The 16,770-nt window shown below is 55.7% G+C and overlaps 1 protein-coding gene across 7 annotated transcripts in view; it reads right to left on the reverse strand.

Annotated features, from left to right (window-relative positions):
• Positions 1-16,770, reverse strand: part of TRAPPC9 (trafficking protein particle complex 9) — a 500,764-nt gene that overhangs the window by 384,797 nt on the left and 99,197 nt on the right. For all 7 annotated transcript variants that reach the window (XM_032316499.1, XM_032316500.1, XM_032316503.1 and 4 more), the window contains 3 exons: positions 9,808-9,953; positions 3,901-3,986; positions 589-715 (listed from right to left, as the gene is read on the reverse strand). In XM_032316499.1, the coding sequence (XP_032172390.1) occupies positions 589-715; positions 3,901-3,986; positions 9,808-9,953 (359 nt within the window). The remainder of the gene's footprint in view (positions 1-588; positions 716-3,900; positions 3,987-9,807; positions 9,954-16,770) is intronic.

The following is a 16,770-nucleotide window of genomic DNA, read 5'->3' on the forward strand; positions in this document are numbered from 1 at the left end:
GGCCTCCGGAGGAAAGGAAGTCTGAGCTAAGAGCCGGAGGGCCGCGAGCAGCCGAGTCTGGAAGTGTGCCGGCAGAAGGAAAAGCACAGGCGAGCTCAGAAAGGGCACGCTTCTAGAACAGCAAGGAGCCCAGGAGAGGGACGGGCGGGTGCCTCAGGAGGAGGGGAGGGGCATGCGGCAGATCAGACACAGAGGGTCAGATGCCAGCAGGGGTGGGGACGGCGGATCCCGCACGCATGCAAGGACCTCTGAACGGGGGTGGCCGAGGGGAGAGAAGGTCAGACCAAGCGTGGGGAAGCCAGGGGGTCAGTGGATCCTGACAGCAGGGGGAGCCTGTGGGCATGCCTGCAGCCCCAGCGGGACAGGAACCAGAGGCCTGACACAGAGCAGGACCCCTCGCACTGTAGGGAACGCTGCGGGCCCACTGCAGCCCATGCACGCCAAGCCACTCCTTGCCATGGCACGGCCCCAGTATCTCTGAAGCAAGCAGTCGGAACCAACCCTGGGGCACCGGGGACAGGCCTCGGCGGGGCAGACAGGGCTTCGGGAGTCCCGTTCGACCTGCAAGCAGAAAGCCGGTCTCCTTACCGTTGACAGTAATCGTTCCGGTCGTCTGTGGGACCCCAACAAGAGTCACCGGGTAAAGACCAGACTCGGCGGGCAGGGAGAGCGCCGCAGGCAGAGACTCGAACTCCACTCCGCTGGTCAGGAGCCCCTAGAGCAAGCGACAGCGGCGTGAGGGACACAGCTCACACGCCGCCATGTCACCGCGCCCTAGGGGCCGAGGGCATCGGCTGAGGGGCAACCCCAGGCCTGTGGGGGTAGGGACAGCGACGCATGGCCGTCATAAAGCCCCGCAGACCACTGCGGCGACAGCCAGAAGCATGCTTCACACGCACAACTCTGAAAGGGAAAGCCCGTGGCTGTTTGAACAGCCCCATCTCGACGTCAGCCCTGCTGGCTGTGCTTTTCCTCTGTGGTTTTGTTGCTTTACCAAACTGGAATGTAAATGTAAAGAAAAATAAAATACGTAAACATAAAGAGAAAAAGGAAGTACGGAACTGTATCATCAACTACTATACCTCAGCACGACTAGGAATTATCAGTCACCTCACTACGTGCCAGGCTACACGCGACAGGAACGAGACAGTGTCCCCGGCTCCGAGGAGCTGCCCCAGGTTGTAGATGTGTGGGGCTGCCCATGCTCAGCGCTTCTCAACACCGTACAGAGGCCCCGCCTGGCACAATAGGCAAGAGACAGAAACTATAGGGAGGCAGACAGTTACTCACAAAACACAAAACTGTAAATGTAAAAACCCAACGGAATTGACAGTGGGACTTGAACTGGCAAGTGCTTCCGCGAAGTCACAAAGTCAGCATAAAGAGAAGCAGAGGTATTTCTATCATCTGGCAATAAACAAAAGAAATTTGAAAATAAAACACAGAAACACCATTCACTAAGAGATCAAAAATGTCCACCGCAAGGGAACAGAGCGATGAGCGCTGTGTACTCGTGGGAAATCTGCAGCCGGCCGGGGAGTCGCAGAGCCCAGCCCCGCACATAGGAGAGGCCCCGGCTCCTTCCCGTGTTTGTTTTCTGTATGGGCCGCAGCCTGTGCAGCCCTGACCCCACTCCACATGCTCCAGGACAGAGCGAGGAAGCCAGCGCCATGGTGCTGGGACCTCAGTCCTCCACTGGGCGAAGGCGAGAGAGGGTCCTGCACGGACGGGCTAGGGCTGGCAGCACCGCGGCAAAGTCTGGCTCGTCCAGTTCTGCATGTGTATCGTGCACATGCGTGTGTGCGGGCACAAGTGCACGTAGGTTTATATGTAACTACACGTCTACGTGTGCATGCACACCTCTCCTCTGTCTACAGGAAGCACCCAGAAGCAGGTGCTCTGGCGGCAAGGAGCACGCCTGTGCCACACTTTGAGCCAAAGCACAAAACGATCTGCGTGAGGGACAGGGGCGGTGGGCAGGAGTGCGGGCACAGAAAGCACGTGGACGGCTACTGTCTTCAGGCAAAATGCACCGCATTTCATCTCTTCTAAAAATAGCGAGAGCGAATATGACCGTCTGTTAACAGTCATCAGATCTGGAAGGTGGGTACTGGGGTGCTCCTTATTCCCCGTTACCATCTCACGTGCTTGAAATAGTTCAGAATTTCATTTGTTAATGCTTGAACTCTTTCATAATTTCATTCTTTAAATTCTGACCATAATTTGTGGCCTACCTTCTAGTGGCAATTTTTATTTTACTCTTTGTTCTTCCTAACTTTTCATTAAAAAGCACATACTACTTTTAAACCAGATAAAAAAGCTACCTTTTTTTTTGGAAGAGAGAGAGTGCAGGGGGCAGGCCAGTGGGGGTGGGGGAGCGGCAGAGGAAGAGGGGGAATCTTAACCAGGCTCCACACCCAGCACAGAGCCCAAGGTGGGGTTCAGTCTCACAACTCTGAGATCACGACCTGAGCCGAAATGAAGAGTTGGGCGCTTAACCAACTGAGCCACCCAGGTGCCCCTGAAAGCTACTTAAAAAATTTTTTAAAAAGTGTTAGACCAACAGAGCATCTGACACTTGAGGCACTTTGGGGGAAAATCCTCTGAGCAATTATTCCCTGCTCAAGCCAAGAGACAGAAAGTCATTAAAAGACCTGACCCGAAAGCCAAACCCTAGAGCCGGCAGTTTCTTGCACGACAAGAGGGGGACAACACGCATCCCCACTGGCTTGCTCTCTGAGTGACCTCAGGGCTGTAGGCCTCACATGCATTCAAGTTTCTCAGAGCTCTAATGAATTCTAGAAACCTCTGCCTCACGCCGAGAGCTGGTCCTCACCTTCAATAACCACCAGTCGGCCTCGTAACCTCCCGCTCATCATTGATTTCTCAGCTGACTCCTTGTCTCTCCCAGAAAGTCCCCCTCAGCTCTCCACGTGGGCCCTGGAGCACCTCGTGCACCCACAGCACTGACCACGACAAGGACCAGGTCCTTCAAGTGCCTTGCCCACGGCCAAATACACGGCATGAGCAGTCACCAAGATAGCTTCACAGAAAGCCCCACTCCTTCCCCTGAACGTGAGTCATAAAACTCTAATGGAAGACATGAACCATCTCACAACATCCTTTGCAAGAGTCTGAAAAAGTCACGAAGCAGGACCACCTGCTAATCCATAGTATTAGGTAACAACCCAGAGCACCAAGCCGCACCGCATAGCAACACACGGCACTAGGTGATGAGCCACAGTACGCAGCAGCGCTACATAACAAGCAGCACACAGAAGACTTGGGACACGGGACCTGCACGGCAGGCAGGTGGCTCTGGTCTGGGACCTTCAGAATGAGCCTGGAGAGCCCATACACATCTCCTTCCCACTGACCACAGAATTAGGTGAGCGGCTCCAGCGGACAGCTCTACAGAAAGAGCCTTTAATGCCGGCACCAAACACGGAAACAGAACACTGGATTTAAGCGTCGAGAGAACGCTCCCACTGGCGGTGCGATAATTTATTCTCCTACTGTCCAGACCGCGCTCTTCCCTCCAGCCCTGACCGTCTTATCCTCTTGCAGCAGTAAGGTAAGGCCCACACCGAGCGGCCAACAGAACATACACTTTGTAACCTCCGCCGATCTCAGGTGCATTTCAACACGATCACTCCAGGGCTCACAGCCAGTCACCCACACGCGACGCGACGCATGTGCCCGGCAGGGGTCTGTTCACTGATCCAAACGCTGAGCGCCGAACACTAAAGGCACGGGAATGACAAGACGTGGTCTTCCTTCACAGAAACCTCTTAATCTTTGGCAAAACAAATATAAGAACAGATCTATACCATGGGATCCATGCCACAGATATTAAGTAACAAACAGCCCCCTGTGAAGGTGGTGGCGGCCAATACGTACCATGTTTTCGACTCGGAGCTCAAACGGCATTGGGTTGTACACCATCAGCTGGACTTCACACACGTCTCCTTGAACCCACTGGAAATCTACAGATGCACACACAGAAGAACCTAGGTATTAGTTGGGATTTCTGCGTATTTCACAGGGTTTCAGATTACTCCTCTGGCGATTTATTTTTCCAGTGAAACAGCAGGCGTTATGTTCATCTTTAGATGAAGTCACAGCTAGCGCGACTGCAGCCGGCTCTGAACAGGCAGGTCAGCACTGCCCCTTGGATGCTTCGTCACAGGAGTTTCTCACCATCTTCGGCACGCTGAATTCAGGCCGGGGTGTCAAACCCAACTTTACAAATCAGCCCAGACAGCGCCATTCCTGGTACCGGCCTGTACGTCACACAGACCTTCACTGGCCCAGAGGCTGGTACTTTGGAAGACGGTGCTGCAGGCCACTTTAAGTGACATACAGAATGACTCCTCTGTCCCCTCCATAAGAGGTCCCACTGCACTGAAGGTAAATCGAGGATAAATCCCTGCTCACGTGATTAATGATGTCGGAAAGAAGACAATCTCCTCTCCAAGCCTCAGTGTGTCAGATCCCATGGGGGAGGCCCCTCCTTGAGGTTCTATCCCAGAAACCACAGACTCGATCCCATCCAACGGCTGCCGAGCATCAGGCCCTCCGCACTCGGAGCCACGCCACACTCTTTACACAACATTGGAGGGACCGGCCCGGTAGGAAGCTGCCCGGATTTCTCACTGCTTGCCCAGCACCTAGGACAGTGCATGCAACGGCTGTTTGGAACCTTCTCTCCTCAGCTGCCAGGTCCTTTAGGAATGTCACCTCACCTGACCGTCAGAAGAAGCCTCTGAGTCAGTGTCTCTTCTCCTCTACTGCACCCAGGCAAACGGGATCTGGTCTGAGGGGGTTAGGGGAAGACTGCAGGGCCAGGCTGCAGTGCACAGCCTGTGCAGGCCAACTTGACCTTTACACTGACCTTGACCTCAGCACTGAGCTTGGCCATGTCCCAAAGTCCCAGCGCAAATGACAGAAAACCCTTTACCTCTGTGCTTGAGCTCAGGACCTGAGCCACAACACAACTGCACAGAGCTGAACTGGGACGGTGGCAACACTAGCAACCAGGAGACAGAGAGATGGGTAAATGATTCCAAGTTACCGTGCAGACGGTCTCGACAACTGTGACCAGGGCTTTCTTCTTCTCACACACTCCATGCCCCCTGCTGTGATGATAACTCCCCCAATTATATAAACACAAAGATTCATTTATAGAGATTGGAATTTTAGGTTAAAGATACGTGATTCTTCAAAGCTCTAGGCAGGTCTTTGCTGATGAGAATACTGCGGAAAACATATTAGAAGCCACAGAATATAAATTACATTTTCCCACCCATGGGTATTCAACAAATAGCATGCATGTTGGCCGAGGCGTCTGTTACGTTTCAGAAAAAAATCCTGCATCATCCGCTGAATTTATCCTCAGCCCAGATGAGCAGGGCTCCTGACTGTGATGACTAAACCATTTTCCAGAGAAAGAAATCCCTGGGCTTTGAGTCCTAAACCCTGGCTGGAGTCTGAGCCAGGCACTCACTAGCTGTCTGACCACTCGGCTCCGTCTTCACTTTCTCATTTGCCAGCGGGGTGGAACACCGGGTGGCCTGTGCAGTGGCACCGATCACGGGACAACGTCTGCTAAAGCCCTCGCAACAGGTGAGGGCGTTACTTTCATAAAAAGAAGGCTCCACAATTTGAGAATGGACAATACAGAGGCAGGACTGGCCCCAGGAGGGTTAGGGGGTTGGAGCTGCAGCCACATGGGCCCGGGCAGAGGGGCCGGGGTGGGGGAGGGGACTAATGCTGTGCTGTCACAGGCTCCGAAGTCTTCATAATTTCTGAAAAGGGGCCGCACAAGTCAAGTAGCTGGTCCTGAGAAGGAGTCGCACACCTCCAGTCTCCCAAGTAACCTCCGCAAGTTTTTCTAAACAGAATGAGTGAAAGCTTCCTAAAAACACTCTTTAGGGGAGAAAGCATGTGGCCAACCCCAGCGAGGCCAGAAACTCCCAGAGGGCCCAAGGGGGAGAAGCTTCGACTTGACGTTGGGTCTAGGTCTGCCCAGAGAGTGATTTGCCCACCTCAAAAGCCAAGAAGACAGAGGCGGAGCAGGACCCGAGTCTTCCCCTCCAGAGAGGCAAAGGGAGGCTCCCACGGGCAGACAGGCCCCACTCGGGGGAATGCCACGGCAATGCGTCCAGGAGCCCCCGGCCCTCCCTGGACAGGCCCCACTCGGGGGAACGCCACGGCAGTGCGTCCAGGAGCCCCCGGCCCTCCCTGGACAGGCCCCACTCGGGGGAATGCCACGGCAGTGCGTCCAGGAGCCCCCGGCCCTCCCTGGACAGGCCCCACTCGGGGGAACGCCACGGCAGTGCGTGCAGGAGCCCCCGGCCCTCCCTGGCCTACCACGCTGCCCGCCCGGCTTCCCTGCTTCCAGTCCTCTCAAGCTTGTCCTCCGGAGCAGGGGCCCCCGGGCTGGAGGGGGAGCCGTCTCAAAACCACCAGACTGAAGACAGAAGGTCAAAGACAAACTTTCGCCACAAATGCCTGCTTGGTCGGCCTGTGTCCCCGGACAACCAAGAGACACTTGCGGCTCACTGTGTCACTCCTCCAGGTTAACAAACCCTTATGGCCAGCACTGGCCCCTCATCAGATGCCGGGAGCTGCCGGACCACGGAGCCGGAGCCGCCACCACAGCCACCCCAGCCAAGGCTGCCGCAGCTGCCACCACCAGCACAGGCGGAGCCATGTCACCTGGAACCGCTGCCAGCACCACTGGTAGGGCCTCCAGGAGCAGAACGGCCTCCGTCTTCCTGCACCTCCAGCCCGCGTGAGGGCCTCCGTGGCCGGCCCAACAGCACCCGGCTGGCAGGGAGCAGGGGAAACGTGGTTTTCAGGCTTTCAGCCCAAGCAGCACAGTGACAATGGCGGGCGGGGGTCAGAGGACCGAGCGGCCGTACCTGGCCACCAGCAAACCTCTGTGTGTGGCCTGGGTCTGTACCCCTTACAACGCCTGACCCGCAGCGGGGGGAGTTCATGCCTGCATGACGGACGCAAGAGCATGCGGGCAACATGGTCACCCAGAACGCAAATGGAAAACACTCCCACACTGTCAGAGAAAGCTCAAGGTCCCCTCATTTTAAACAGATGAGAAATAGTTAAAGTTCAAAAAGGCAAGGATTCCACACTGCAGAAAAGGAGATTTTTCTCCACTTCGGCCCATCTCTGTTTATTCAGTGGCACTAATCAGAGCCAGCCGTGGTCTCATCTGTGGTCCGCTTGCTCGTTCTTACTACTGCTCGAAGTACTGCTGAACACTTCCCTCCAGCTTCTACCCACACCTCATGACAACAGGGACGTGACTGCTTGTCACCACGAGAACCACGGGGCCACGGCCACCACATGCCTCGCCAACAGGAGAAACTCCAGAGAGTCTACTGCTGGAAGAAAGACTGAACCAACTGAGATACGCACACGCGCATGCGCACAGATACACAGATACACGTGCGTGTTTGCACACGCAGATACACAGATACACGCACACGCACAGATACACGGACACATGCACACAGCACATGTGTGCACACATGGACACGCGCACACACGCTCAGAGACTAGTAGTTTGCTAGTTTGCTCCAAATTTCAGAAATTTATCAGAATTTACAATTCGATGCCATTTTTCAAGGACATGTCCCCAAATTCCTTCCTCTACTGTCTTCTTGTTTTAAATAAACAACAACAGAGCCCCCGAGCCCCACCTTGCTCTTGGAGAGACAACCTCACCATCAAGGGAGCCTCCAGGGCACCTTCCAAAGTTGGAGGTGGGCCCACTCCTGCCGGCCCTGTGCTAACGGCCCATCCAAGCTCAGCAGGGAAGCCAGCAGGTCCTGCTGGTGACAGTTCTAAGGTTTGAGACAACTTGATCTACATCTCATCTTGACCTCCTACTCATGTGTCTCTGGCCTGCCTGCTGCCTGCATTGACCCGAACACCTGTGCAGGGCCGGGACAGTGCACCGTGTGTGCTCTGCACAAGGGAGAAAACCACACTTGCTCCAAGAACAATGAGCTGAGCTACAACGCCCTTGGACCAAGCATGGTGTGAATAAAGAAGGGTTTGTCGTAACACAAGAGCAGCGGGTCTGTTTAGTGCCCCAGCCCACTCATGCCCTCTGTCTCAGGAACAACCTGCTCCCTCAGGAAACACTGTGTTTTTAAGGTGTTCAAATAACTAATTGTGAATAAGGCTTATTATGAGATGCTTGCAGCTGCGAAGGAATTCTAGAAACTCTCTAGAAACTCTTCCCTGAGACCATGGGATGTGCCTAACTCTCAAACTGTCCCTCTGGCCCTGAGCCCCACGGTGCCGGCCAACAAGCACAGGAGCAGCGCGAGCCAAGGCCTGCTCCAGGTTCTTTCGTCTAAACTCCCTGAACCTCAGTTTCCTTACTGTAAAATGGGGTTCATAATATCTTTTATTTTATTTTATTTTATTTTTATTTTGTTTTATTTTTTCAGTGTTCCAAGATCATTGTTTATGCACCACACCCCGCGCTCCATGCAATACGTGCCCTCCTGAATACCCACCGCTGGGGGTTCATAGTATCTACCCACTCCTTCCCGCATCTGGGCAACACTCTCCTAACAGCCGTCGGCATGGCAGGGAGCAAATGGACGGAGGGGACAGAAACCGACAAACGGGGACAGAAGGACTGTGAAGAGAACCGGGCCTCGAAGGCACGCAGCGCTGGGGGGGCATCCCGTCTGGGGACGGCCCGGGGAGGAGCCTGGGCAGAGGGCACAGCCAGGACCAAGACTGCTCTGTTCCAAGAACAGACCCGTGCGGCTGGGTCTGAGGAGTGGGGGCAGCTGAGAGGAGCCGGAGAAGAACAGAGGCAGGCAGAGCGCCGCAGGGCACCGCGGGGGAGCTGGAACCGCCGGTGCGTGAGGGCACCTGCACCGGGGACGAAGGCCCTCCTGAAGCCAGCCTGCCTTTCTGCTGTATCCAGGGCGCGGGGTTCTGAGTAGAAATAAAAGAGAAGAAGAAAGCACTGCACTTCAAAAGCAGAGAGCAAAAGCTTCTCGGGTCTTGTGCTGAAACTCCTCCGAGAGCGGGCAAGTACCCACCAGAGACGGGCCTCTCCACCCTTTTGCTTTGACACGGTGACACACAAGCTCACGTCTGGCAGTGACCAGCACCATCATCCAAAACGTCAGGGGCCCGAGGGAGCGGGAGCTGGCCAAGAACGAGGCCTGCAGCCAGGCCAGGCCTCGGGAAGGACAGAGTGGGTGCCACAAGCCCTGGGCCTGCTGGCAGGAAGGAGGGGGGCAGGGCTGGGACCCAGTGTGGAGCTTGGCACACAGAAAAGCACATTAAGAGTCTCAAGGATGTATGCGGGCTCCTGCTCTACTCAGAAACGTGGCTCCACCGGTCCCCAGTGCCCCACCAGACCCCTCAGAATCGACACCTTCAGCTCCCAGGCAAACAAGGCCTGGGCTACAAGGGCCAACAGAGATTGTCACACGGTTCCCGTTCCCCAGGCTGGTCTAAGTGCAAGTCACCCTCTGATCTCGGACGATCCTGAAGCCACTCTGGGCTCAGATGATCCCTCTCCTGTTGTCCTGATAACAGAGGTCTTCCAGTTTCTAGAACTTCCGCAGACTCACCCTGGATGGAATCGGTTTTAAAAAATCAGATCTAGCCCAGAGTTCTGACAATGGCAGCAAACTGCGTAAACCGAGATGAGCTTATCCAGACACATGGGAACGGACCGGAATCTAGAAAAACTGCTGGAGGCCAGGCAGCACGGCACAGCCGGAAAGCCAGGAGGAAGGCGCCTACCTATCTTCTTGTTCCGCTCTTCCCCGCGGTTGTGGGCGATAATTGGTGAGTAGATGAACGGGCTCTTGGTCGACACGTTCTGGCCCAACAGGCTTTTCATCTTCTGTGGCCGGAGGCTGGCAGGAAGGTTCAACAGCTTCACATGCCTAGGGTTTCAAACACAACACAAATACTTCAGCAGCCTTGTTAGCACGGTTCCAACACAAATACTATCAAATACCATGTGTCAGAAAAACGGTCTGTGGCGCAACAGAGGGAAAGGCACTCCGGCTCGGCAGGACAGAGCAGATCACCGCTGCATGTGGTCACTCGGGACCATCCCAGGCAGCAGCCGCTCCCCGCACCGGCTCCGGCGGCCTCGAGGACCAGGCCGAAGTCCGCACCACACGGCCCGCCAGCTGTATGACCGTGCACGGGCGCCTTGCCTCCTTCCACCCTGGGGCTCCTCGTCCACAGAACGCACCCAGGGGCCTGCCTCGCACGCTCCCACGAGGGTTCGCATCAGGGCTCGGGAGCGACTGCTCAGCAAGGCCGGTTCTCTCCTCCCGCCGCCTGCCTCCCTCCTGGCGGCCGCGCCCCCAGCACACAGGAGAGCAGCCCCGACTGGAAGGGCCGAGGACTCCACATGCAGAGGTAAAGAGCTCTGTCTGCGACACAGAGAGCCAGGGCGACTGTCCATCAGCACAGCCTGCGTTTACGCTGCCCTCCCCGCCACGGAGGTGAGCCCATCGCCACTCACACTCCCATCGGTCGGCCGTTTACTTGGCACTCACGGATGTGGGCCTCCGGAGCGCATGCGGGTCCCCGCTCACCACCCTGTACACATCGTGTCAATGAGACGTCCCGGCCACCCTCCTAGCCTGGCTTCCATGACCGACCCCACGTCATCAGTCAGGACACGGACACCACAGAGACAATAAACTGCCCAAATCACACGGCTGGGAGCTGGTGACAGCTGAAACCTGGGAGGCAAACGGGGTTAGGTTCTGGAATGTTCCGAGGCAGGGACACGGGGTGGCCCAGCGGGGACCCTGCCCGCACTCCTGTCCTGTGTGTGTGTTGCCTCCTTGCAGGCAGGTAAGGCCGGGGGGGGGTCACGCGTGTCCCCCGGGACTTTTCATTTTATTTTCCTTTCAGCTCCCTTAGGATGCCTTTTTTCATATTTTTGTTTTTGTTTTTGGTTTTTTTTCTCTTAAGTCCTCTCTACACCCAACATGGGGCTCAAACTCACAGCCCCAAGATCAAGAGCCACATGTCCCACCAACAGAGCAGCCGGGTGCCCCTTTTCATATATATTGTTATCAGTCTTGCTGGATAAAGTATTCTTGGCTGCATGTTCTTCTCATTTAGTGCCCTGAATATATCTTGCCAGCCCTTTCTGGCTTGCCAGGTCTCTGTGGACAGGTCTGACGTTATTCTGATGGGCTTCCCTCTGTAAGTAAGGAGCCTCTTTGCCCTGGCGGCTTTCAAGAGATTATACCTACAATTATAATTCCTCATATATACTGTCATCCACTCATCTGTTGACGGGCGTGGGGTGTTTCCGCACTTGGCCATCATGAACGACGCTGGGATAAACACGGGGTGCACACATCTCCTGAGACCCTGTTTTCATTCCCTTTGGACACATACCCAAGAAGCAGGATTGCTGGGTAGGACTCTGTTAATGTGCTGAGGAACCTCCACAGTGGTCAGACTGATTTGACACCCCCCAGCACTTCTCGAGGCCCCCTGCCCCTTGCCCCCAACTTCCAGATGACCGCCGCCACAACAGGTGCGAGGGGGGAGTTCATCGCGGTTTCCATGTGCCTCTCTGTGATGGTGAGCAACGTCAGCGCCCGTCGGTGCCCGCAGCCGACGGGACGTCACGCAACCAGGAGCGAGCGCTCTGAAGCAGCGCCCCGCCCTCCGGCTCTCCTCCCCCACCGCAGGGACCCCGGAGGCCAGAGGTGGGCAAGGCGGGGCAGAAAGGGACGCAGGCTCTGGCGCACTGAGGAGCCCCAGGGGTCGGCCCTGGAAAACTGTCCGGCTTGCACTGAATTTCATGTGAGTGAGACATAAGCCCTTGTTGTAAGGGTTAATCTTTCTCTGATTTCAGGGTCAGTATTCTGGCCATGGCGCAGGCTAACCTATATTGACTTTAAAAGACCCCGTTTCAGAGTCCACAAAGCACTGCGCTCTCGCTGCACGGATCCCGATGCCTGGGGCAGTCCTGCCCTGAGCACGCACACCGCGCCGGCCCTCAGCAGTCGCTCACAACGCCCCACGCCCCCTCCCTGGACCATCACTGACGGCCACACACATGGCTCCCGTCCGTCTCCCACAAAAATCCACGGGAGCAGACGGTCCTCGAAGCCAAGGACTGTGTCTTGCTCTCCTGCTCTGACTCCCTTGTCTTCTCACACACTCCGCTAAGCTCTCTTCATGCAGGATCGGAATCACTTAAAATTTGCCTGTTTCACTTCAGCTGTGAGCTCTCCAGGGCAGGGGCACCTGGGCACCCGGTGCCTGCTACGATACTTTGATAGCTCAGTAAATACTGCATGAATAAATGCCCAAGAGTTAAGTTTTTTATTTTTTTAAGATTTTATTTACTTATTTGTTTGTTTATTTATTTGGGAGAGAGCACGAGCAGGGCACCGGTGGGAGGAGGAGGCAGCAGACCCCCCACTGGGCAGGGAGCCCGACTCAGGGCTCGATCCCAGGCCTGAGCTAAAAGTACAAACTAACTGACTGAGCCTCCCAGGCAGCCCTGGCATTTGTTTTTTAGAATTTCTTCCTTTACTTGAGAGCAATAGAGTGTGCGCACTCAAGCGGGGGAGGAGGATCAGAGGGAGGAGAGAATCCCAAGCGGACTCCCCGCTGAGTGCGAAGCCTGACATAGGGCCGGATCTCACAACCCTGAGATCATGACCTGAGCCAAAATCAAGAGCCGGGTGCTCGACCGACTGCACCACGCAGGCGCCTCCAAAAGCTGAATTTCTAACTCAGCTCCCAAATCATTCAAAATGTTGAACTCAAGCCTGAGCAGCTCGTATTAAGAGTTTCGACCCCAGCCGTTTGCAAGTGTGCCAAAAACACCCGTGCGCTGCGCCGGGACCAAGACAGCACACGTGAAGCCGGCCGAGCCAGCAGGCCTGGTGTGGGTCTCCGGCCGCACACGCCCAGCCCAGAGGCACTCTCCAGCAGGCAGTTCAGTCAGCTGGAAAAGCAGATTTAGGGAGTGTGCAGACGCTGACCACCATCTAAAGGACCCGCCCAGTATGGGGCTGGCGCAGACCGCTTCACCCCTGCACCTCAATCTTTCCACCTATAAAACAGGGACAAGCGCGGCTCGCTGAGGACAGCTCCACTCCCTGGTTCTGTGCTGCCACATCCTCAGAGGGACAGTCCTGACCTCACGGTGCCCCTCCCTCACTCCTCCTAAGGGAGGGGGCCGGTGTGGCAGGAGAACCGGGGTGTACAATACTCAACCCCTTCTCTTGGGGCCGTCTGCCCGCAGGGGGCACTTTCTGTCATACTGTCCCTGCAGAATGAAAGATATGGTCAGCCAGAAAAGTAACCCAACAGTGGCCACGGGGTTCATGCATAACTCGAAACTTAGCATCAAATACCTTCTTATGAAATGTATCCTATGAGAAAAATAATCACACAAGGCACATGACCTACAGGACACAGCTCCTTCAGCATGGATCCCCCAGAACCAGTAACACCACATTCAGTCTACGAAGTCGCCTACAGGAAAGGGGAGTTCCAGGGATCAAGTGTCCAAAGCAGGACTTGGTTCGGACACTGCCGCCGGTCGGGAGGCCAGCTGTGCTCAGCGGGCTCTGGCTGACGGGACCGTGCCGGGCCCTGCGGGGCAACGGCCGGGGGCCTGATCTAACACCCACAGGCGACAGGAGGGTCGGGGAGACCGGCTTACCTCCTCTCCCTTGGTTTTGAATCCACCGGCCTTCCTCACAGCAGAAACATACCTAAGAACCCGCGAGGTATCTCTGCGCAGATGGGCAGTGACTCACATGGCCACACCTGGCCGGGCACGACGGATGAGGTGGCAAGCGCACACAGGCCACCAGGTCAGTGACATGTGAGCGCCTGCTCTCACTCCTGACAGGACCACACGCCTCTCACGATCCCCACAAAGCCTAGGGGGAGCTCCGTCGGGGAGGTCACGGGCATGGAGGGAAGATTCTGGACACGCTGCACCTGAGGAGGTCCTGGGAGCCCCACCCCGACTGGAATCTGGGAGTCCGACCGTCCTGTTTCATCAACCAAGGAAACCGCCCGGACTCTCAAGGCCTTCTAAGCCCTTTTCTGAATAAATACCTGTCATCCTGACTCAGATAACAGAATCAACTTAAAAGTTGAGCGTGTGACGCTCGATCGTGCAGCTGTGAGTGGGAGCCCCACGCTGTGTGTGGACATGACTTGAGAATTAACTCTCTGGGGCGTCTGGCAGGCTCCCGGTCTCAGCCCAGGTTGTGATCTCAGGGTTCTGTTTCAGCTCTGTGCTCAGCAGGGTGACCGCCTGAGGTCTGTCCCTCTCCCTCTGCCCCTCCCCCTGCTTGTGCACATGGGCGCTCGCTCGCTAAGAATAAACAAACAAGAGCACCAGAGCCACTGCAAAGCTGCTCAGAGGTCATTCTAACCAAAGGGTTTGGTCCTTGCCCATTAAAATACCCTCATTCACTCTAGAGCTCTCTGCCAGACTGAAGGAGCTCAGTGTTAGCTCATCAGAACCAGCCAGCTAAAGCCCCTTCAGCCTGCCTCCAGTCCCCCCTCCGGAAAGCCCCACAGGTTCACTGGAAATGGCGTCTAAGTTTTACATCATTTCTTCCTTAATAATTCACAACTTGCGATGTATGAACAGTCTACATGACCGTTACTTGCTTCTGTGTACGTTACCACTTTATGGAGAGTTCTAGAAAGAATAAAATAAGATGGCTTCTCGTCTTAACAGGACTTCCTATGCACTCGCGCTGGCCAGCGGGAACTGGATATACAGGTTTGGAGGCCTCCTGCTTGACTGGCTAGTGTGAGCTTGGCTCTTGCTTGACTAGGACTGAAGCCCCAGCATTCCCCATGGGGCCAAGCCCATCTCAGGAGTGCAATAAATACTTGATTCACTGAATTTCAGAACAGAATCATAGCAGAGGTAGATTGTGGCCCCTTCTTTTGGTTAACTTGCACCAGGGTGACTTTACACCGCTTCAGGGTGAGCACGGTCACACACCCAAGCCTACGGGCGGGCAGGTGTGTCCTGTAAGCTGCCGAGATGGTTTTACTGCCCAAAACTAGGAAAGTCCTCAACAGGAGCAACGGCTCCAGACATTTCTCCTAAAACCACAGCTGCAGCCAGGAGGCACCACCAACATCAAAGCCCCTTGTGTCTGACAATTCCACCCAGCAGGTCTGGTCACTGACACTTCTTCGATGTGTCTTCAAACCGACACATTGCTGAGCCCTTCCTCGCAATGCCTGGCTGGGGTTTTTCCAATCAAACCAATACAGTCCATGTTTCGAGGCCCGAGTCCTTGGAAGGCCGTCCTAGGCCACAGTGCAGCACGGCCCTCTGCGAGAGAAACGAGGGCGGCCGGTCTGGGAGGAGGCGGCAATCCCATAGGCAGTGTGGGCCGCTGGGCACAGCGCGCAGACTCCGAACACCCGCCCGCCTCCGCGTGCCCCCAGCAGCCATGTGGGTCCGGCAGCCTCGGTGGGCATCCGAGAACCCCCGCCCTCTCTGTCTGCTGCTGCACAGACAGCGCAGCTCTGGGTTCTCTGCTGCCTGACTCCGTAAGGGCTTGCTCCGGAGGAATCATGCTCAGGGCTGATGCGCCGCCCGCTGCACAGCTGGGACAAGCCAGGCCATTCAAGCACTCGTCTGCATCAGCCCGGGCTGCTGTGACTGATGACCAAAGACGGGGGCCCTTGAACAGCAAACATTTCGTTCTCGCAGCTCCAGAGGCTGGAAGTCCTAGATCGGGGCGCCAGCGCACTTGGGCCCTCCTCCCTCCTGGTCCCCTGGCAGCGCCTCCTCACTGTGGCCTCCCGTGGGGACGGAAAGAGCTCGGGCCCCTTCACCCAGAGCCAAACAGCAGCTGAGTTACCGTGCAAAGCACACAGGAGCTGCTCCTATCCCTGTCCGGTGGCTTAGGAACAGGACTCACAGAGGAGCCAATCCTTCAACCAGTCTCAAAGGATGACTAAGTAACAGTGGGCAGGGGCAGGGCAGCAGAGACACCTCAAGCAGAAGAGGACACCAGAACAAAGGAATAAAACTCTGTCCCACACTCTGGAACCCTCGGTGCTTCTGCAAGGTGTGCGGGGCTGGTGGCACCAGAGGAATGGGAGCTCACATGAACTCTGGAGACAGAGCAGGCCACAGGCGGCCTCATGAGCCACGCAGGGCAAGCACGTGGGGTTCTGTTCTGTGAGACACACGGACTTCCCAAAGCTTCCACAGGCATTTCCTTACCCTTTGCCAGCAGCGCTAATTCTGCCGTGCGGTAAAGAGCCTGTCTACTCGGCTTCCTACATGTGATCACATGCAGTGACAGTTCTAGTTTGTAATGAGATCAGGCAGGAGGGATGCAATCAGTGAGCCACGGGGACAGAGAGAGCTTATCTTCGTAGCTGAGAGTCTCCAAGAACCTTAAGAACATGTCTACACATGGTAGCAAGTACATAAAACCAGTTTTTCTTAAATGGTCCATGACCACGCCAGGCTCGGGAAACACACCAGGACTCTGGCCAGGCTCAGCTAGTCGGTCAGAGGTGGCTCTCCAGTACGGGCCGCGCAGACTCTGACAGCGAAAGAGATACATTGCCAAAACACTGGTCACCGCAAATTTAATAGTATTTGCCAAAATGTCAGACTATTATGTCTCTGCCCCATCTGTTGTAGTTTGTAGGCAGCTAAGGGATTAAAATGTCAACATCACAGTATCTTTATCAGTCAGT

The sequence above is a fragment of the Mustela erminea genome, chromosome 16, assembly GCF_009829155.1.
Source record: "Mustela erminea isolate mMusErm1 chromosome 16, mMusErm1.Pri, whole genome shotgun sequence".
In the NCBI taxonomy this organism is placed as follows: Eukaryota; Metazoa; Chordata; class Mammalia; order Carnivora; family Mustelidae; genus Mustela; species Mustela erminea.